The sequence below is a fragment of the Phaenicophaeus curvirostris genome, chromosome 1 (assembly GCF_032191515.1).
Source record: "Phaenicophaeus curvirostris isolate KB17595 chromosome 1, BPBGC_Pcur_1.0, whole genome shotgun sequence".
Classification (NCBI taxonomy): domain Eukaryota; kingdom Metazoa; phylum Chordata; class Aves; order Cuculiformes; family Cuculidae; genus Phaenicophaeus; species Phaenicophaeus curvirostris.
Genome location: NC_091392.1, coordinates 69,466,807 through 69,490,791, shown reverse-complemented (window position 1 = coordinate 69,490,791; position 23,985 = coordinate 69,466,807). Strand labels below are relative to the sequence as shown.

The window sequence follows — 23,985 nt, the reverse complement described above, 5'->3', positions numbered from 1 at the left end:
TTTAATTTTCAGAGTTGACTAACATTGAGTTCTGTATGTAAGAAAGCTCCCAGATTCATTACTCAAATTCCTACATTTTCACTAATAAAAAACTCTCAAATTTATAACTTCGGGGAAAAAAAAAGTTGTACAAATTATGATTAAAGCTCTGTTAATTTTGTATCCATTTTGAATTTATCTCTTGACAGAATAATACAGAAAGGATTGTTATTTTCTAATAATCCAAGTATTGATTTAGAGCCGAGGAAAAACCATTCTTCAAATGCCCATGTGCTTAGATAGAACAGTCATGTCTTTTGTGAAGAGGAGAATATAATTTTCTAAATTTTTTTTTAGCAAATAAGTAATTGGTTCATCATTTAGACTGTTGCAAATATTGCACGCTACCCTCTCCAAGCTAGTATCATCTAAATTAAGCTCCAACTACCTCTAAAGTGATCTTACAGGATTTCTGAAAACAGGTGCAAGTTCAACACTTCAATCCCATTTACAACCTGAAACACATCCAAGCTTTAAAATCACCTCACTTACACAAACGTCTTTGTGCAAGACATTAGGCCAGTTACATCAGTCTAACTCAGTACCCAATCAGCAGACAGCATTGAATGATTTCATAAATTTTGTATTCCTCTCATTAAATCTGTGTGTAGTAAATCTTAAGTAGGAAGATCAATAGTATTTTCATGTTTACACACTTTATTTTCAAAACAAGTTTAGACCAATACATTACTATAGGGAAAGTATTAAGTCTTCCCATATAGCAATGTTCTGTGCACACACACAGAGCATCCATCAAAGCTTTAAAGATAAGATACCAGTCAGAGATACTCTGCAAGAGTGCACAACCATAATCAAAACAACATTCCTCTCATTTACTACTAGTAAATGAATATTTATGACTTGGTGATTGGTGTTGATCTTGAGAGCAGCTCAACCATGTCAGATCAAAAGCCCACATTACACAGTGCCCTGTTCCCAGCTGTGATTAGTAGCAACTGTCTTGGAGAGCCCATCAGAACAGGAGAGGTGCACAGCCATATCTTGCTTCAGCAATTATAAACCTCAGAAGTGGTATATTAAATGAAAGAGCTAACCACATACTTCTCCCATGACTGCAGACTTACAGCCCACACCATCCTGAACTATAATTTCTACATGTTTTCAAGTCACTTTCCTTAATTACATATGCTTTTCTTTCAGCATTAGCCACGAGGGTCAACTCTTCCTCATTCATAATTCCTCCTGCTAGTTCTTTTATTGGAATACACAGCAAATATATTCTCTACTCACCCTTCTACCCTTTATAATTTTATACTTACACTCTCTGCATCAGCTCTTGGTGAAGCACTACAGGCATTCTTCCAATGAAGAGCTTCCAAATGTGATCACCCTTGCCAAACTTCTCCATATCTTTCTCTAGTTCTATTATATCATTTTCTTGTTAAACCAGTACTACTTCAGCATAAAATTATGGTCATATTTCCAGACAACCTTAACTGGAACAATATTACGTCAGGTACAACATTACGTAGGATGTCAAGCCTTTACAGTCACATGACTTTTTCAGCTGTAGCCTGATTTTAAGAAGTCCGTTTTCTCTACGCTGTGGATTAAGGTCACAGCTTTTACTTTTTCCCCCAACGAAATCAATGCAACATAATCTGAATATCAACAGATATCCTGAGGGCATGCAATTCTGTGTAATTAATAAGCCTAACGTCATGAAGATGTCAATTAAATTTTGGAAAGTATCACTGCCTTCCAAATTAGAAATCCTGTTAAAAAGAGCTAGAAATCCTTGCATGAAAAGGTCAGTCAAAAGCATTGGCATCATAACAAAAACTCAACACATCTAAGAATCAAAAAGAAGTATCTCCTTTTTACCTTCCAAATCAAATGATTTAAACAAACACTTTCCTGAAAGGCTTAGGACTCTCTCAGCACTGCCAGGAGATCATGGCAAGTGGCAAAAAATAGAATCAAGCCCTGCTTGTCTCCAATAAACAAGCAACGTATAGTACTGTCCATACAGCTCACAATAAACTCCTAGTTACGTATAGATGCTCTATTTCCACTCACTGGGCAATCCAATGGGAACGTTGATCACTTGTTGTTAACTACCCCTCGCCTTCTAGGAATACAAGTAAGACAGCAAATTACTATAGCTGTATGCAAAGCTTTTTTTACAAGCTTCCTAACTAAATTGCAGGAATACTCACTCTATGAATACACAGGTGCTCTAAGTTTATTTTTACAAAAGAGAAATAATAGATTCAATCAAGATATTGGCTCAAAAGGAGATATAAAGAGAGGGAAAAAAACCTCAACAACTTAGCTTTAAAAAGACATCACTAAGATGGCAGGATCCGGGAGCTCTACAGACTGAAGTGATAAAATAACATCTATCACCTGCAGATTGCCTGTGTAGATGTCAAAATCATATTAAGGAACAAAAAAAAAAAGCTATTTAACTTCTTCTGAGAAACAAGACTCATAGCTTAACTTTTGTCCCTACTTCACAAAATCTGTAGCAGTATTCACAACAACTGGGATTTGTATGGAATTCTTTGACAGTGTGAAAGAACACGGAGCTTATACTCCTCTGCACTGAATGTTACTGGTGAATTCAGTATTCAGCATGGCACATTTAGAGCGAGAGCGCATTTTTCTTCCTAGTTACTTCTAATAAGCAGCAGATTATTACAGTTTTTTCTTTTTAAAGGAACTAGTGGTAGAACCTGCAATGAAAGGGATTTCCATTTTCAAATCACCACCTAAACAATGAACACAAAGTCAGCTAAACACCCCGGTGCCCCCCCAGTATTAATCCTACACAGATGTGCTTTTTTTTCTTATTTTACTTTGGGAACATCCCTCTTCCCAGGCAAACAAAAAGTAATAAGAAAAAGAGAAAGTCAATTAAGTAGTCATAATTAACAAGTATACAAAGAGCAGAAAACATTCACTGAAATAAGTTCTCTATAGAACGTCATTACAGATTTTTTTTTTTCTTAGACAGTAAACTACTTACACAGGCTAAACATGAAAATATTTTAACTGGCCTCTAACTTAATTTTCTTCCACCTATTAATCTCGTATGACAATGAAAACCTTTCATCTGTTTTTGTAGCAAAAAGATCTCCTACAAGCAGAAAGTTAACCCTGGTCAGATAAAAAGAAAAAAATAATAATCAAAAGGCAGAGCTGAGCCATGTAAAATATTTATCATGAACCACTTCATCTGCCTCAAAATAGGTTATAAAGATACATCAACTTTTGATCAATTCACTCTACTCAGTTCATCTACTGCCCAGACAGGTTGATCTTGAAAACATATATTTCTTTTAAGCTCATGAGAACAGCAGTTGTATGAAAATTCCTGTCCTAACTTCATGTAACGTATTAATCATTCTCTTCCTCCTCAGCTGCTGGGACTACACACCAGCCCTATTCCCAGTGTCTGTAAAAGCACAAAGCAATCTTCCTTCTAGATTTTTTTTTTCCATAAAAAGTTTTTATTCTGAAGAAATGCGTCCCATCCAGAAGTACGCTGCTTCTCCACCCTCGGCTCCCTGCACATTTACTCATGTAGTTCTGCCACTCAATAGGCTACATACAGATACTGATGCACATCACCCAGTATTCTGAAACCAGTATCTTTTTTGGAAGTCATATCCCCTCAGGTTTCTGTGAGTCAGTTTTTCCCAAATTATTATCCTGGCCATTATTATGCTACCCGGTGAATCATAATAGCATAGAGTAGAAACATTGGAAGATGAGTACAGCTAATTACTGAGAATAAAATCACAGCTTCAAAGATTGTTATATCCACAATATTTATATACTCTTCATTACATCTTGACCAAGTAAATACATATTAATTAAAGTACCTAAGTATACCTTACAGACTAGTAATGGTTTTGTGTACCTTCTGGTGGCCCAAAGAATTATACAGAAATAGCTCAAAGCAGTATCACCAGAGGACTCTCGAACAAGCATTTCCATGGTATTTTGTGCAATACAAAACATAGTCTAAAACCATGAAACACTGAACTGCTTTGAAAGATGAAGAAACAAGAACAGTGGTGTTGGATGCAAATTAAAAAAAAAAAAAATCAAGTATTTAAACACATAGAGGAAATCCAAATTGCCAAGTTACAGAAATGCATTATGAATTAGATTCTTCTCCCTTCCCATCTCTTTTGAGTGCTGAGTGCTAAGTATGTACCATTATATGAAATTAAATCAACCAACTTTTTTGTTTTACCATTCCAATACACAACTTGGAATGCAACCAATGAAATAGCACAATTTATCTCTAAAAATAAAGACCAGAGAGTTTAGCGGCTCTTGATTATGTTCTCCTTACAAGGATCCTTTGCAGAAAAGTATGTTTCAGTTTACAACAATGCTAATTAGTGCCTCTGGGAATAAAGCAAGCTAATTTTTTTCCACAGCATTATAATTTGCTGCGACTTTAAGTTTTACATGATGATACTCCAGTAGCTGCTCAGATACAACATTTTACTGTCTACAATGCGAACAGGATTTGGAACAATTAGACAGTTTCAGTTTAATCCTCTCATTTAAAAAAAAAAGTTAGTTTTACTCATTTGTTGTAAAGAAACCTGTATACAAAGAAAGAATTTGCCAATAAGCACTATATATTGTTAAGGATGCCAGCCAATTCCTCTAACTTTGGATTAAATTATTTAAAATGACAAAACCAAACAGATGCAATTTATAGTGCACTTGGAGTACAGGCATTGCAGCCATCCTCTTCTCAGTACTCATTCACAGAACTCCATGAATCCATCTTACTAAGAAGAATAGTATTTAGTCTAAAGAAAGGGGGACACAGCCAGATCTCTTAAACATAGATGTAAGAGCTGAGAGTAGTTTTGAGAGACAACACCACAGAAGCTACACTCCAACACCTGATGTCAGCCACCAAGTACACACAGTTCAGATGCAGAGGCAACTACAGCTGTCCTTAGGGCCCTTGAACAGCTTTGCTTTTTTGGGTTTTTTTTCAGGAACAGCCGGAAACTCTGTCTTAATGGGAATGTAGCTGTGCAAAAGATAGCAAATGCAACCAAATTTGAGAAAATAGACCTGCATCCTTTCCTACTGAAATGAAAAATAAATATCAGCACTTTGTTTTCAAGTTTTAACGATGCACAAGGAACTATGTTTAATCATCACACCTCATAATGAGGATTCATTAAATAGTTCAAAAGAAGCTTCTAAAAAAGACCAATATTCTACTCTATAGGAAAAAAACAAACAACAAACAAACTACATTCCCTTGTAGACCTCTCAGCAAACAATTTTGGATCTTTCCCAAAATAAAACATGGGATTATAGAATCAAACCAAGAAAAGCATTGAGGTAATGATGAGTTGAACAGGCATAGTGTCATTCACTCAGGCAGCTCCAGAAGTCAAACCACAGTCAATCTATATGGTGAAGTTATGCATATATTAGTATTTACAACACCCTTATGGCCAGACTAAGGCTCTAGAAATTCAGTGCTGTTGCAAAGTGTTGTAAAATAACAAAAAAAAAAAACAAAACAAACTTCACAAGTCCTACACAGATAGTCACATATCAGACTTCTTGATATCCTCCTGATGAAATTCCCGTAGTTTCCAAATAGAAAGTAGAAATTACTATTACATCATTCATAAACAACCCCCCACATTCTTTTGATTAAGTAACAAAATTAGGTCTTTAGTTTATTTGAAAAGAAAGCACAGATAGATTAGCTGTTCCTACTACTTCAGAACATGAACTTGAGTTTTTACTTGAATATTTTAAGCATTGTTCTACCAGCACAGAAGTGTTAATGCTTTTCATTTTTAGAGAGAAATGGTAAATTTCATCTTCAAATAAATAATTTCAATTATAGTAAAAAATGATGTTCAGTGGCAAAAAATAAGTAATAATAAATCTGTTCAAGAATTGTATTTGAATGTCATTCGTCAAAGACAGTTTACAATCTGTAATGCATTTATCCTCGCTTCAGAATGAGCCATTTCGCAATGCATTCATTTGAACTTAATGTTACTTTACTTAAGAGACAGCTACAAATGCTTTCCATTTTAAAATGTTTTATTCTCAGTTCAGCACTGTATTTTTTCATCAATACCTTTAACAGTTAATTTCAGCGTCTACTTTAATCCGCAAAGAAATTTGTAGTGTAGCATTCAATAATGAAATATTTCTTTATCTGAGCATCACAAAAGCCTACACAAAACCACAGATGTGTTGGTAAAACTTTTCCAGAAACAATACAAAAGCACTGCAAAGCAGGTTGGCCTTATCTAACAACTGCAACATTATCTCCTCACAAAAGTAAAAAGAAAGCAAAAGCTCCCCAACCACAAATACGACTATTTTTCTGATGTCATTTCACAGTGACATTGTCATGACATCTTAGAGACCTGGACATAAAGTGGAGAATGAATTGGTCTTGTCATGGTGTGCCCAACAGAATACACCAAAGAACAATTCAATGCCCAACTTGTCCATTAACAGAGTTTATTTTCTTCTAGTTTTGTCACCTAGATGGAGTCCTTTGCCAAAACTAATAGAACCCAATCTTCCACAGACAATAGTTGAAAAGACAAATATACCTAAACTAGGCCAATCTACTTCCAGCACTAAAAGCAAAAAAATTCAAAATCAATTTTTAATCTACACTTTTACTCAGTGTATGACTAGAAGTACTACATCAAGTCCTTAGCAGCAGGTGAATGCAAGTAATTCAAACTACCATACAGCCAGTTAAAGAGCATCACTAATACAAAGGAAACACTGAGCATTTCTCCTTACTCAAAGAATTGCTCAAAGAATGAGTAGCAGATTTGCATGAAGTACCAGACAAAGTCATAAAAAAGAATTACATTTTTCTCTGCTACATGAATTTACCACAGCTCTCTCTTCCCACCATTCTTGGAGGGGAGGAGGCGAAGGGAAAAATGGAAGAATAGATGGGCTATCAAAAGTACATAAGTTCAACGTGTAAGTATCACCAATTTAGATTTGTTGCAGGTGAGCATCACACACACACACACTGCCTCCTCTGGATTACAACCGTACAGTAGATGTATGAAAGAATCAGTGTACATTGAGAGGTTTTTAAACATAATCTGTTAATTACCACTATTATAGTGAGTAGTCGCTAGTACTCACTCTTTTGATTTTAGTTTAAGGGGAGAAAAGTAATCTTATAGTTAAAAGGAGAAAAAAAATTCTGTAAAGCATAACATATAATTGAAAGTCTTGTTTTTTCAATATTTAGCACTGTATCCTAAGGAGGTCCCAGTTTTGACTGAACAGCAGAAGATCCTGCAGAGTTCATTTCAGGCTGCAGGCATTTGATACTGAAGTGACCTCACAGTATTTACATTCCCCTCAGGAAAATTTGGTATGCAGTCCAACTGAGGAAGATCATGTCTAACACTACTTGAGCTGCCAGTGCTAGAAGCAAGCAGAATAACAGTGAAAAGAGTAGGGTGAATGGTAAGGGCGCATACATACAAATAAAATAAAAAGGAAGAAGAGAAAGAGAAGGTCAAACAGCAGAAGAAAGAAATGAGGATAAAAGAGGTGAAGATCGTTGTTTTTCTGGTATAGAGAAGTCACTTTTTTTTTTTTTTTTCAAACCAGTAGTGCAGAGAGGCTTTTTGACTAATAAAGAGCAAATTACTCCAACTCAAGGAAAATAAACTGATTGGAAGACTTTAAATATTTGTCTCTGCCCAAAACAAATTAACAGCTGCCAACTACAGTTTTGTCTGCATTACATTTGATTCCTTGCTGTGGTAGGCATACTCATGTAAAAATTTGGACATAAAAAAGCCAAAAGTCAAACTCCCCCATAAACTCTGCTTTTGACCATTCCCACTATAGCTGTAATAGACATATCAGTCAAATCCAGCAGTTGTAATGAATGGAGATGAATACATTTTGGATTTGATTTAGGTCCCTACTGCTGCAAAGAAACTAGACAGGAATACAAGAGCCAGTCAGCAAATCCTACTCCCTTTTTTCCTAAAAGTGCTTATCCCATCTTCAAAGAAGTGAACCAATGTGTTTGCCCTTTACAGACACACTCTGCCAGCTACATAATGTCCTATATACCAAGCCTAATGAAACTGTACAGGACACAAGGTTATAAATCAACTTGATTAATTTCTTTATCTCCTTGAAAAATTAAATAAAAACTGCAGGTTGTCATCATTTCTTTGAAAACCCCATTTCCAATAGCACAAGGCAATTTTCAAACAAAGCAATAAAATAACTGAAACGCAATTATTATACAATTTAACACTGACTGCAATAACCTGTCTAAAATGACAGTACCTTCTGTCCTCATTAAAAGTTTGAGAAGTTTCTGTTTGCTTTAACAACTTACAAACAGTATCACTGAATGACAAAAACCCCCTGTAACTCCATTACTGAACCACGACTGCAAAAAACCTAACCGTCTCCCCGTCTTATTTAAAACCAGGATGCTAATAATTCCAAATCCTCAGCTTGAAGCAGTCCTGCAGGTAGCCCAAGCTTAAATCATCGAGGGCTGTGAAACACAATCCACCCCACTTACAACATAATCAGATATCACTGGTTCCATCAACAGATTTTTTCTACTTATGTCTCACTTCAAATAGTTCTTTTCCATCTACAAATTTGCAAGATTTTCAAAAAACTTACATATTTGAGCTCAAAAAATGTTTTGAAGCAGCAAGGATAAAGCCCTTGCATCTAAATTTGATAGCACTTCTTTGTTTTTTTAAACCACATGGGTGCAATCAGAGGCAACAGAAATCCCGAATTTCTTGTTAGACAGGTTTGGTACTCTCATCTGAAGTTGAACAAACCCACAACAGAGTGAACTCTTTTCTGAAGCACATTGCAAAGTCTCTTTTGCATTTAGCTTAGGATACAAGAATAAAAAGCACTTGAGGAAAAAGTTCAGATTTTTCCTGATATCTAGAAATTCTTTTTATATTCTGAAAATGAAGCAAAATGCAAGTATTTCATGTAAGGAATTTGGAGTGGGGAGCCTTTGAAAAAGGCATAAAGATCAATGCATCATATATTTATTATACAGACACACTTATGTATATATTTAAAAATAAAAACCCACCACTGGCCATGAGAGAGCGAGAAGGTTACCACTTCATTTATATTTAAACACAAGTCACTTCATCCATAATACCAGGTATCACTCATATAAATAATTCCAAGACTTCACCTTTTATGCTGTTTACTATATACAATGCATCACATTCAGCTAGAAAATCGCACAGACTTAATCTGCTTTAAAGAACCAGACTTTTCTTGAACATTACTCCTGACATGGAAATTTTTAACCTGGGAAAGTTTTAAATTCTGTTTCCATAAGAAAACTCACATTAATTTAATAATTCAATGATCAGACAAACAGGAACTGCAGAAAAACAAATGCAGTACAATGCAGCTCAGTACAAAGAGATATAAAAGTCAAACCACCTTTTCTAGCAGATTACTATAATTTACACTCTGCTTCCTTCTGCTCTTATCTCCCACACTACTTCACGGCAGGCTTTATTAAGCGGCCTTGCCAGTTAGTTAATTTTTCCCTAAAGTTGAGCAAAAGGAGTGACAGAAGGAGACTGACTATGTGTCAAGGTTCATCAGCCTGACAATAGTTCCTAGGTATGCCTGTACAAAGAAGTAACAAACCCTAACTCAGTATATTTTACTGACCACCAACTAAAGACAGATAGCTCAAGACTCCCAGCGATAGATGCAAGTATTTAGGCTCCTAAACTCCTCAAATTCATTGTAGGAAGGTTTTCATAACTACCCCCCTGCCTGATCAAATATAATTTTAGTGACCTACACTCAAAAAATTCACTACACTTGAGATACTACTCTTAGGTGTTCAGTTCAGCCAGCTAAAAACATGCTGGTTTAGAAGTCAAACATTTTCAACTCTGCAGACACAATAAAGATGGATCAATTAGCAAAAGCTAAAAATTTATTAATTGAAAACAATTTTGTAACATTTGTGTGCTTTATTAGCTGAAAACATCTCAGCATTTCAGACCGCGTAAGCAACTGATACCTACATCAAGCACAGCATATAGAAGTCATGCCATAAAGATGATTTAAGGTCAGAACAGATTATATGAATTTCTAATGAGGTTTAACTAGCATCATTATTCTGATGAAAATAAACATTTGATGTTATGACATTGACTGTTCAAACACATTTTTCTTTGTAATTCTATCTTTCAATCTTCTGTATCAAATTTTACCTAAGATTTCAACCCAAAGTTTTAAATTTAATCTAGAGGATTTTCTTTGTATACAAAAAAACGCAAGAGAAAGTCGCCTTGCAAAATGGTGTGGCTGACACGCAAAACCAACCAACCAACAAAATACTCAACAGTCTTAGCCAGCTTTACTCTCTTCATGCTTTTCAAGTTAGATTAGCAGGTTTTTTTTCTTCTCCACAGGTATTTGGGAGAACCACTTGTTTATTCTTGTTGCTTAAAATATTTTATTTTGAAGTGAGTTTTCTGTCCTTCTGATAAACAAGGTTAATTGAAAAACTTTAAAGATAAGACATGTGTTTTTAAACATCCCAAAAGATATTCTCAAAAACAATAAATGTTGGACATTGGTCAGCACCATCCGTATAACAACACAAACCCAAAAATAAAAACAATATAAAATGACAGAATTTTGCTAGTAGTATAGCAAAAGCTGTATCTTTTCAGGATGTATACAATTTCAGTAGTACTGCTTACTCAGTGAGTAGTAAAAAGTATACAGGCTTCCATGACATATTAGAACTGAAAGATGGCAAACATGGTATTTTAAATCAAAACTTTCACAGGGTCTTCTCTTTTCAAATACCTTCGTTTACTAGGGCCCCTCTTACCTGGTCTGACAGAAAGAAATGTTTCCAGTTAATAAAGTAGAAAATTTGTTCTTTTAAGTATTTGTTTCTACTAAACATGATTTGATCTGGATTCTGTAAGAGAAAAAACAGGAAGCTAATTTTAAAGGATAAGTTGCTTGGTAATATACCTTCCTTTACAAATAACTGTTCTTACTAAGTCACCATGGAGAAAGCCATGAGGAACTAAGTTTCTGAAGCCTTCTGAATATGCAAGTGTTTTCTGAGTGCTTATATAAATCTCTATGACCATCACAGGCCACACACACATACAAAATGATGTCTACAAGCCTTTTTTTCCATGTCACAAATTTCAAACAAACATTCAGCTGGAGTTTTATAGGTCTGGAGCAGAAAGTTACAACTTCACAACCAACTACTTAAGCAGATCTCCCTGCCCTACGCAATATTAGGGAGTAGGAATCTTTCCCAAAGGCTTTCACTGGAGTGCCTGTCTTACCAAGTTCCTATTCCTAGATGCCTACTCCTGAAGGTGGCTGCCGATGCAACTTCATCAACAACACTGAAAGAATACTTTCCTTTCAACCAGATGCAAGAACAAGTTAAGTGAACAGATGGAAACAGCTGTCTTCCATATTTAAAAGAAAGAAGGCAAGAGAAGGAGAGAGAATAGAGAGAGAGGGGAAAACGTTTAAATTTAGATATTTACTTACTGAAACACAGAAAAATACATACACAGGCATTCACTGGCAGAAATCCTAGCAGTCAGGGCTGTGGAGCTTTGCCTCAAGCTTCACAGGAGTTTTCTCCCTCTCCCAGACGCGTGCAGAAGTGTTCTGAAGATCTCTCTGAACTACCAACCAAAGTGTATCTCCGGTTTAATGAAAGTGTAATTCATTATAATAGGAGCCAGTGTAACATAAACAGATGCAGGAAAAACAGGCTTGGTGCAGCACCACAACAGATGCTAGTTTTGATCCAGCACAATAAAACACTTGCAGACCACAGTGTGTGCAATTCCTTTGAGTAAAAACAAAACCAATGTGCACCAGGTAAAATTTGGACCCATAAAAGTTTTAACAATAGTGGCTACACCAAGCAGACTTCTCTTGAAGTTCAGTCATGGTACCTGCATGCCAGTTCAAGTGTTTCTGGAAATGCTACTCAGTTTCAGGTACTGCAGGACATGTGTACCCAGATGGGAAAGAAAAAATGAACCTGTGGAACACCCTGACACAACAGGAAGAAAAATACTGGTACAGGACTCAAAATAATTCTTGCAATCTCCATCAGCTTTTTGTGTTTTTGTTTTTTTTTTTTTTCTGAAGTGTGGTGGGGTTAGGAAAAAAAACATATTACTATATTTATAAAATAACACAGCAGCCATCTACATAAAAGTTATGATTGACCAGCTTTTCCTTTATTTTTCACCACCCTTCACACATTGTAGGCAATGAAATTGAAAGACCACAGAAGAATTCACTGTAGTAATAGCCTATTTATTAGATTTACCTGCTATTATTAACCCTATCAGCAATGAAGGACAAAATTAGGGAAGAGATATTACCACTTCCAAAACCAAGGATCCAAAACTAGGGAAGTTAACTTACTGGTTTCTTAACAGGTATCAAAAAATTTCAGTCTTCAACGCCTTTCTCATGGATTTAAATGTTTCATTTAACAACTTACATACAGGTTTTTTTTTGTATTTTTAAGTAATTAGTCATAAATTTTTACTAGTTTTTAAAAACTTTGTAATCGTTTAAAAAAAAAAAAAGTCAGCAAGTTCCCTCATGGTTTCCAGTCTATTTTAGTAAAACTAAAGCATTCAAGGTATTACCCAATTTAGAAACAAACTTCAGGAAAGAGTTGGCTGAAAATATCAACCACAGACTTCACAGTCAAAAAGAGAATTAATAAGCACAATAATTCCTAACGTTCACATTTGCTATTCTACCTGCCAGACTAACTTTGAAACAGGTTTGTAAGCCAGGGGTAATAGGTCCTGCCAGACCTGCACAAGAGTCATACAACATGTTTTCACAGTGTGAACTTTTGCCACCCTTCCCTCTGGGAGAAATTCCATCCACTTTGCTCCTAAGAAATCAGCTCCTACCCTTACCCCTTTTATTGACTTACCACTGCCACTGCTCCTTTCTGCCTGGTTTAGCCTCCACTCCTCCCCCTTCTGCAACTACTCTCATCTTCTTAGCCTTCTCCTTCAATACATCATTATGTCTATTCTCTTCCCACCACAACCCCCTCCTAAGATGCTTTTTGGATCCAGTCCAACCTCTCCTCCTCTGACCCACATGTGTTTCTTCCTATGTCTAGAATCCTTTCCGCCTCCACACCCAGCTGCAGCATTGCAGTAGTTTTGTTTCTTGAAATATTTCAATGGAATGAAGTAGTAAGAGTTAAAACAGATAATAAATTTGCAGGTATTCCTAAAATGTTCTCCTGTTCTGAACAGCTTTGCTCACTCCAAAGGTAAAATGCTCAGGTTAGTTTGTTGTAATATCATTTTCCAATTGAACCATGTAGCCATATACCACTATTTAACCCAGGGGTCTTAGCAATAAGAATGAATGAAATGAAGGCTAAGAATAAACTTTATTTTTTCCTTAATTCCAGTAAAACAAAGGTTAGAGGTAACAAGAAAAGAACTAGATTTCTGGGAGGACTGTTGTGATTCTTGCTGTTGGAGGAAAAGTGTCTAATCTGTTCTTTTTTTTTTTTTCAAACTCCATTTTTACTTTCAAGAAACGGCTTCTCTGCAAACATGACTAATTGTTCTTTCATTTATCTAGAGAAAGTCTCAGCTGAATGGGAGAGGATCTTTAGAATGCACATAAAAGACAAAGGTTCAAACAAAAGCCGAATTCTCAATGAGGACAGGTTTATTTTAGTAAACAGAAACTGGTGGCTGAAAGATATCTCCCTTATAATGACTTAATGAATTTTTCTTACCTTCCCAATTATTGAGCCACATGCATACAATAAGCAGGCCTGCACTGATAAGTCTCCACAAAAGCAAAAAATTCCCTCTATTTGATGCAGTAATGAACTCATCTTGGCTTTTTCCCAAGTTGGCCAATGCCTTGCTTCAGCAACCAACAGACAAAAACTGTTCTGATAAATTCAGTAAAAGGTAAACAGCACCACAAAACCCTAAAAATGAAACTAACTTTAAGCTTAAAAACTTTTTCAGACAACTGTCCAAGAAGTATCAGTCCTACAGCAGTGATAAGGAATAGGAAATTCTAACATCCAAACAGCTTATCTAAGAGCTCTTCTGTAGAAGTCAAACTAGTTAGACCAATATCAAATTCCTCAAATATTATCCTTGAACTGATTTTTTAAAACAGCTTTATTTGGTAAATTAATAACTTAATATAAACCTGGTTTTTAAAAAAAAAAAATCAATACAAAAATCCCAACATACGTTCAGAACCACTGAAATGCAAAAGGAGAAATGGCAAAAAAAGTAAGCAAATGCCTGAGTTTAGATAGTCAGGTGGTTTTAACCAGCAATAAGTGTTTCTTAAACATATGAATATGAATAAACACATGCACACAGAGAAAGACATATTCATGTAACTTCATAGCACTGAAAATCAGAACCTTTGTCCCTAATGACTACGCAGTCATCACAAGGTACTAAAAACATCAAGTTGAACATTCTCCTTGGCCTTAATAGCTGAGGAGTCTAAAGCCTGTAACCAGGTACGCCTTCTCTATTGACAAGAATCATACTGGGATTGTCACAAGGGTCTACCTCCTTACGCACTTACAAATAACGGAAGTAAGTTAGACTTCCCATACTACTACCCAGCTTAAACCTGTTTTGGCGATAATGCCCTTAACTTTTCAGAGATCAACGACTTCTCAATTGATTAAATATAAATAACTAGTCCAGTGAAGTATTCTAAGCAGAACAAAGGAAAATCTCACTTTTTAAGCATACTGCGCCATCATTTTCAAAACAAGGAGCTGCATCATATCTTGTTTTACTTCACAATACAGAAGATTCAATAGTTAACTGACAGTAAACTACTTAAGGGTTATAGTTGGATATGTTGATTCTACAAACTTTTTTTCCAGGTCAAAGTTTAGTTATTGTTTAAAGACTACATCCAAGCCAAGCATTATTTCAGAAAAGTTTACTGATATGAGTTCCCATCCAGTGATGAGGAAGGGCTATCTGAGGAAGGGCACATTTCTAATAATAAGTAAACAAAACCAGATTTTTCTCAATCTCAAATAGACAAAACACTTAGGCAACATAACCACATCTCATGAGAACATATACAACATAACATTCTATATTTTTTTATTCAAAATAACAAACACCTTTTGTCATTTGCATTTACAAGGGATGGGGAGGTCCTGGGGGAAGGATTCTGTCATTACAAAATATCAGAATTCTTCTACTGTTAAAACAAAAAAGCCCAACCAAACAAAAAAGCAACAAAAAACCCAACCAAATGGCAAAAAAAGGTCAAAGTCCTAGCTAGCATCCACTTACTAATAGAACGCTACACAAAACCAAAGCCACTATATGCAATGGAAACAACTCCATATCTGTACCTGTTTCAGAAGATTTTTCCTTTTTAAAGCCATAACAAATTCAATGTCATGAAGAAGTAGTGTGTAAAATAGTCACCATTTGGTATATACTTACTCTGAAAAAGAATGTACACATCCCCAAAAAAATAGTGTCCTTTAAAAATAATCACATTTCAATGCAGTCTGCATCCTGAGTCATTTGTTTGAAATGCCAGTCCAAGGAATGTTAAGATTTAGCTGACGATTACCTCCTCAACATTATCCCAATTTGATTACACAGTGTTTACTACATCAAAGCCAGAAAAAGCACATTAATAGATTCAGTGACACGCCCACTTGGAACAGCAAAGACCTATTATTAAAGAACCATAAGAATAATTTTCAAAAGGTTTTTATTTTCAAACACAGTCTAATGTAAGATTTTGCCATACAGCAATGTTGTTAAATATTTTTACTCAACTCACATATTTGAATCTGTACCTCAGCTACGTGAAATTACTTACACCATCAGGAAACCTGACTACCCTTCTTGTTGAACTCCCTTATTGGACACATTACAGAAATTTAACTGCCATATTTTACATGGCTGACTGCATAATGTCATGCTATAAACATTCATTCCCTTGCAACTTTGTAACATATACCAAAACATAAAACAACAGATTTTCTTCAGACCTGACCATGAACAAGTTTTCAAGAATTTTAACGCAGTTCTATTCTGCTGTAATCAACATAATAAATATATTAAATATTTAGCAAAATTGGTACGCTTACATGAGCGGGTTACAGCTAAAAATCCACATGTAGGGGTGCCTGCCCAATAAAAGGTCACAACAATCTGCGCAGTTTCCCACTCATGCAGGAGCAGCGCAGTAGACTCAGACAACTAGAATTATTATAATCAACACATCAGACAGAGTTACATTGCCTAGGATTATAAGACAGTGATTATAATGCTGTCACCCTGTCTATGTTAGCTCTCACATTTTCTCTCCCACTGGTAGGGCTGAATGCTAGACAGCTTTAAAAGGAGAAGCTATCATTGGACAGAAGCTTAAATTCTGGCAGGCTACACAACAAGCACGCTATCTAACTAAGCATGCCAAACCAGTCATACCATGTGAACCTTCCAGCAGGCTTGACAGCACTATCCCTGCTATCCTCCTACATCTATCAAATCACAGGGAAGTGTTTGTGCAACATGTTTTCAAAGATGAAGCAGCAGAACTTTTAAATATAAACAGAGTTATTTGGTGTTGGCTATCAGCAAAACAATCAACTTAATATACATCCTAACTGTTACGATAACACCTTGAACACAAGATCTTGTAAGGCCAAGAGCACACAACCAACCAACCACCTGGTAAGTTTCTGCATAAGCACATCAGTTGCTCCACAATAGCTGTCTACAAACTTTTTTTTCCTCCAAGAAAACTCAAGTTGCTATTTTCCAGTTACTATAGCTAACACATTGTTTATAGGTTTATACTATGAGAACAAATTCCACCTGAAAGTATAGAAGTATTTCTTCAGATGGTATATACACACAAACACAGCTTGCTTTAATTTTCACTCGCCTTCATTTAATAATCTGAACAGGATACCAGAGGTGAAAGCCTTAACACGTTCCCATCCTCAGCCTGGTAGAGCTCTTGTCAGCTGCTACACAACATGAGTGTAATTTAAATTACGAGAAGGCAGTATAGAATAGTAAACCAAACATGTTGCCTACTAACAAGACCACCCCCTCTAGAGAGCCTGACACCAGTTCTGACCAGATTTTTGGAGCATTAACCTTCAGCATAATTTTTTAAATTTTGTTTTGGATCAAATCAAACACGTTCCTATTGGTATATAAAACAAACCATGCAACAGATATGTAACACCAACCTCACAATTTCTACAATGCAACTTTGTACACAGAGAAACTACTTTTTGCTTAACACTAACACACAGAAAAAACATACCTGCAGCCTATAATCTCTATGACTATTAGTAACTTTCACTGATACAAGTTATCTTTTATTATACTAAAGACACTATTACCTTAAAGATTACAAACCAAACAGTGTAGTGAGTAAAAACTCCTGAATTAATTGAGAAAAGCCTGCAAATTGTTAAGCAACAGAAAAGAAGCATATTAATTGGAGATGAATACATAGGTGCGATTTTAACATTTCCCAGATAAGGATGGCCTTTTTAGGCAAGAAGCTTGTACAGATCTGATCAACATAATCTCTGGACTTCTACACAAGAGCTCTATTCCCACGGCTCTCATTCAAAACCACAACACAGCAAGTCTACCACAGTGGACACACTACTCAAAACATACCAAACTTGAACAAGAAAAAAACAGAAATCAATGCTACAAGCAGAAACAGGAGGTCTGCAAAGAAAGCAGCCACATTAAGCCTTCACAGTGGCTTTAAACAACGTAATTACTAGAGAACAGGGCTGAATCAAGACTCTTCTCCCAGTCACAAAGCAAGATCTTTGCCTTAATGAAAGCATTTATGGCATGACAGCATATACACACAAGCGTCAAACAGACAAACTCAAGGTATTCACAATTCACAAGGATATTTGTTGCTCAATGGTCACACTCACAGCAGAAATTTAATTTGAATTTGCATCCTTAAGCAGCTTTAATTAAAAGTATTAAAACAAAAACTCAAGAAATTTTAGCCACACAGAATTCATCAAACAAAGGACTACATACATTATGACAAGCTTGAACACTCTTTTTAGATTTACAGCGCAAGTTTTAAATTTAGTTTGGCATACATTTAAGATTGCAGCAACATTTAGACAAATTAATTGAAAGTTAGAGTATTGTGACAGATAAACATTCAACTTACTTTACATAATATCTTGCACCTTCAAAAGTATAAGCTTCCTCCCAACCTGTGGGTAAGTCTGGAAAACAAGTAGCAAAACACTCCAATTAACTTTTGAAATTATGCTAGCCATACTAGTCTACTCCCTAAAACTAAGGTAGTTAAAACGCTGTGAGTGACTCCACATGTTGAAAGCATTAGTCCTGTAAACAAATATTTCAGAATTGACTCACAATACTGTCTCAGCTGAAATTCTGTAATTCAAGGGAAGCTACATGCATGCAAATCTGATTTGGATTTCTCATTCTCAAATAACAATAGTAAGGGTTTAAGTGTGTCCTTATTTAACACTGTTCCTTCCTTTGACCATGAACGGGAACTCAGTGGTCACTGCTAGTTCCTTCTACGTGGAACTTCAGTAGAATCAAATTACCTGACAAGTGGAGAACTAAACAAAAATCAATTTACTGAGCTTGCATTACATGCAAGTCACAAGCATCTTAAGAGGCATGATAGCAACTACACCACAGACCATCAGCATTATATTAGCATAATTCCACCACTGTTTCAACTAACAGTGTTCCTGCAGTGTTAACAACTCTATTCAATTTTACATGAAAATAATTTTCAATGCACATCTAGCAGAGGAAGCGGGTATGTCTTTCCTTCTCTATTATCACTTTTAAGAGTCAGGAGCCCACATATTGAAAAAAAAAACAACAACCCACCACTAATGGTCAATTTTTTTCAATAATCAGCTTCCTAAGATATTGGAAGCTCTGAAGATGCTGGGTACCTCTATGTAGCATTAAGTACATCACTACTCTTAGAAGTTTGCCCCAGTCAATAAAAAACCAATAATTGATAAGTAGGACTCACTCAATGAATTATAAAAGCAAGAATGCATTTCCTAATTAAAAGAAAAATAATATTCAGTCTGGGTCACAAACTTCCCCCTCCCCCCAATTTATTATTTGCTCTGGCTGGCCTTTTTCTTCACTCCCATCTTCTCTAGAACAAAAATCAAGGTGGCTTTTGATAACAGCACAGGGCAAAGCACAGCAAACAGGAAGTCTCTCTAGCAGAAGTATTTATGCCCGCTATAAAAATGTTGCAAAAAATACTTTTCCTGTGCTGGATATCTCAAGGAATAAAAATCATAATGGAGGACACAGCCTTCCTCATCGTCTAATAAATATCTCCCAGTATTATTTAATAATGAGCTTTACAATAATATACACATCCAAAAGAAGTGTTATTTACGCAAAACTTGTTTCTTAAGAGAAGACATATTTTGAAAATATTTTGATGAAGTTCCAAACAATGATCAGGGCAAAACAAGACACAAAGCATACAATAATCTGATTAGATCTGTGTATGAGGGGAAGAGATGCATTAAAATGCACATGAATGAGGAAAACTACAGAAACAGGTTTGTTTTGCAGATGCTTAAATATCAGATCGACAAATCATGGCCAAAATATCCAAGGTCATGCCTCACTCTTGTGTTCAGAAACAAGTTTAATTTACCTGATAATAATTCTGCTATTACATATAACACAATACTCTTGATACTCAAAAGCAAACTGCATTTCCCTTAGGAGGTACTTAATGGCAGAAACAAATGAGACACTTAAACTACTGGGAAATCATCATCAGTCAAAAGAGACACCGGTTAACAGTTTAAAAAAGAATTAATACTCAGCTAATGTTAAGTGTCTGACAAGCAAAGCAATTCACATGCATATTGCTGTAGAAGAAGGCCAGTTTCTCAATTAATCCAAGCACAGAAAGCAGGGGAAAAGAGGATTCTGATAGCAATCAGTGGTTCTATTTTCCCAGCATTAAATGACTTCTTACAAACAACAGACCTTCACTGCAGATCAAACAGCTGAAAAAAACAGCCAGAAACCTCTGCTTTTTAAACTATTCCCAACTTAAAAAAGAAGAAATAAAAAAAGGCTGCCCACAGCTTTCTAAAAGGCTGTTTCTGATTTCTTAACGCATAAGCATTAACCGAACATAAAAAGCAAATAATCTGACATAGTTCAATTCACTTGCAGCTTTTGCTGCGATTACCCAAGTGATCACAACTGCACTGATTACTACACTCCACCACCTCCCAGTGGCACAGGCAGCCTGTGTGCAATTCCAGCAGTCAGAGTTTGGCTCCGAGTCTCCAGAGTGTCTGCTGTAAATTCGCCTCCTCCAGCACCTCCTGCTGCTACTTCTCCAGAGTGGAACAAACAGCACTAGCAAAGATGACCGATTCCATCCTCCCCTCTCCAAGTTATTCCTAGTATTTCAGTCCCTTTTCCTCCTACCTATTCCACCTCTCTCAGTCACTTAGAAACCACCCACACTCTCAGCCTGGGTGGACACGAGAAGAGGAAAAGGGTTTGTAGGTGGAATTATTCAGCGGAATCATCCTCTATGTTTCTAGTGTACCTATCGAGGTTATATCTAGGCACTGCTGGAAACAGAACGAGTGGTTTAACGCCGAAGGGAGAAAGGATGCTATGCAGGTGAATAACCGGGGTAGCCTGTGCGCGGCACAAGAGGAACAAGGCAGTCTCTAATGGTAACTGTACAACGTTATAGGGGTGACACAAGGCAACAGAAACAAAGCAAAGAAACAGAAATTACACAGACACGGATGGAAACACGGATGCAAACGAAAGCATTTTAAGAGAAAGAAGAGGAGCGAGCTGAACACGCAGGGCTGCACAGTAATGTCATCCTTGCTCAACCCGGGCTCCAAACAACTGCGAGAAGTGAGGGGAGAGCAGCAGGAACGGGATGAAAAGTCGCCTCGGGTGGCTGCGGCGGCACCGGAGCTTCTCGCATCGAGAGCCTTGGGGGCGAAGCCAGAGGCTCTGCCCGGGGGTGGGGGAGAAGGAGAAGGAGGAGAGGGGGCTGCGGGGCTGGGGGAGAAGGGGGAGAAGGGGGAGAAGGGGGAGAAGGGGGAGAAGGGGGAGAAGGGGGAGAAGGGGGAGAAGGGGGAGAAGGGGGCTGCGCCCTCCTGGGGGCTGGAGGAGAAGGGGGCTGCGGGGCTGAGCCCGCCCAGGGCCTGGGGTAGAAGGGTCTGAGCCCGCCCGGGGGAGAAGCAGGAGCAGCCGCGGGTCCGGGCGAGACCCCGCGGAGCCGGGGGCGGCGCTCGCCGTGCGGGGCGGCAGCGCCGGGGAAAACGGGGCCGGGGGGTCTCGTACCTGCGCTGCGGCGGTGCCCGGTGACCACGGCCTCTCCGGTGAGCGGGTGCAGCCAGGTCGTGCTCTTCGCCTCCTCGCTGCGGGGACGGACACACGCACCGAGTCAGGCAGGCGCGACCCCACCGCCTGCCCCCCGCCCCTCCCGCCCAGCCCCGCTCCCCTCCTCGCCGTCGCTGAGCGCCGTTCCCCTCCCCGCTTCTCACTTGATGAAGAAGACGCGGCCGCCCTGGCTGATCCCGTAACTCCAGCTGCTGGGCAGCGCCCGCAAACGCTCCGCGCTCAGCTCCGCCGGGGCCGCCATGGCCGAGCCGCCGCTACCGGCGCAGCCGGGGAGAGGAGGGACGGAGGGGGGCGGGGGTGGAGGGGTTAGGGGGGGGGAACGGGAGGAGGAGGAGGAGGAGGAGAGGAGGGGAGGGGCAGGGGAGCGCCGCGGGCACGAGCGAGCGCGTCCCCGCTGCCACCGCCGCCAGCACCTCGGGGAGGGGGCAGCGATCGCACCGCCCCGCGTGGCCCCGCCCCGCGTGGCCCCGCCCACGTGATCCCGCCCCAGTGGCCCCGCCCCGTGGCCCCGCCCCTCCCGCTGTGGGCGGGCGGGGGGTGGGGGTCTCGGTCCGGCCTGGGGACGAGCCCGCGGGGGCGGTTTCTCCCTCTCCAGCTCCCACCCCTCTCCCTCCCCCCCGCCATTCCCGGGGCGCTGCCGAGCGCTCCGAGCCGCCCAGGGGATTCGATTGCGAGCTGGGAGGCAGCGCCTGCGGCCGCCGCTCGCCGGAGCTTCGAAGACGCGCGTTCCTACGGGAAATCAGAACTTTTCCCGAATTCCCTGCAGGGGTGCGTGAGCCCTGCTCTATTCCCTTAACTGCCAGCCTCTTTTTTTTTTCATTATTTTTCTTTGATTTATGAAGATGTACTCTTCAGAAGCAAGAGTTAAGCGATACTGTATTTTTTTCTCATGTAAACAACCCTGTCTGGGCTTCCCACCTGCCCTCCAACCGAGATCTGGGATACGACGTTCATCCAGGTGCTCCGTTTTGAGGGAGGTTGTGGTGATTGAGGTGAAAACCACCTCTGCGGACGCTCAGGTGTGGTGTGTGTATATACTTCTGTTCACATGAGTGGACTGAGCATGTGTGTGTATAAACACAGCTCCACTCACCTTTTAGTTCTGCGTGACAAATGTAAATTACTAAAACTGAGTTGTGGCTGTGATATTTCTAAGAGAATCCTGCCTTACAAAACCAGTTTCTGAATAAGGAGTAAAGCTGGGAAGGCTAAAGGTATTCCTGTGTTCACAGCTGGCAGTATTCTGCGTAGCAGCTTGGTCCTCTTCCCCTGTTCTAAACATCTTGTCAGAAGTTGCTGTGTGGTTGGGTCCTCACCACCCCGTGTGTTCAAAGCCTTAAAACCCAGTTGCCCCATGGAAGATATTCCAGACCTGAAGAATGGTGAACATGTGGGCAGATCTTAAGCTACCTCTAAGTAAGTGGTTTTAAGATAAGAATTCCTCCCTGTCCAACAGTAGCCTTCATTTCCATTCTCTGCTGGGAGCATCTCAGATTTATAGTCTACCAGAAAAAAAGACACACTGGAGAAAACACAGGTTTCTCTACACACAGTTCCTTTCTCTCCTAAGAGCAGGAGGACTCATATGATGAGTAAGAATGAATAATGACGCTTCCTTTGAAGGGCTGTGAAAAGCTACCTGGCAGCAGCATGGAAGAAGTCACATGCATTTTGTGCTCCTGAGGTGGTGTTGGTCATATCCTGATACTTCATAGAACCATAGAATAACCAGGTTGGAAGAGACCCACCGGATCATTGAGTCCAACCATTCCTATCAAACACTAAACCATGCCCCTTAGCACCTCGTCCACCCGTGCCTTAAACACCTCCAGGGAAGGTGACTCAACCACCTCCCTGGGCAGCCTGTTCCAGTGCCCAATGACCCTTTCTGTGAAGAATTTTTTCCTAATGTCCAGCCTAAACCTCCCCTGGCAAAGCTTGAGGCCATTCCCTCTCACACAGCGTAAAGCAGAGGGCAAGTGCATTTGATATCCAGAACTCTGGATACCTTCCACCATAATCCATTTTCTTCTCTAGCCGAGGAGGACATGCAGCGCGACTAGACTTCTGTTGTCCCATATCAATAAATTAGAAATTTAGGAAGGATTTAGGTTTATAATACCACCTAATCCCAGCGCATTGCCAAACACCTTACTTAGGCAAGTACGTTTCACCAGTACCTTGCCGCCTTATTTCTGCTTTGTATATGTTTAGGTTTTCTGCCATCTTGGCAAATCTAAGAGTGCAGTACCTGAACTATGTCTGAGCCTGGCTGAATTCTCAGGCAAGGCATTCCTCCAAGTGTCGCAGAGGCCAAGTAAATCCACCACATTCAGGCCACACCTAAGAAGGAGTTGCAAGATTGGTTTCTGTATAACTTGCAGCAAGC

General features: G+C 38.8%; 1 protein-coding gene across 19 annotated transcripts in view; it reads right to left on the bottom strand.

Annotated features, from left to right (window-relative positions):
* The window catches only part of PLEKHA5 (pleckstrin homology domain containing A5), a 161,943-nt gene extending 140,053 nt beyond the window's left edge, over window positions 1-21,890 (bottom strand). For 15 of the 19 annotated variants that reach the window (XM_069862073.1, XM_069862006.1, XM_069862103.1 and 12 more), the window contains exons 1-3: window positions 21,740-21,889; window positions 21,537-21,613; window positions 18,349-18,406 (exon numbers count right to left, since the gene is read on the bottom strand). In XM_069862073.1, coding sequence (XP_069718174.1) covers window positions 18,349-18,406; window positions 21,537-21,613; window positions 21,740-21,837 — 233 coding nt within the window. In that variant the 5' untranslated portion in view covers window positions 21,838-21,889. Of the gene's footprint in view, window positions 1-18,348; window positions 18,407-21,536; window positions 21,614-21,739 lie in introns of all 19 variants that reach the window. The other 4 variants (XM_069861974.1, XM_069861965.1, XM_069861982.1 and 1 more) reach the window with 1 other exon arrangement.
* Between the last annotated feature and the right edge of the window lie 2,095 nt (window positions 21,891-23,985).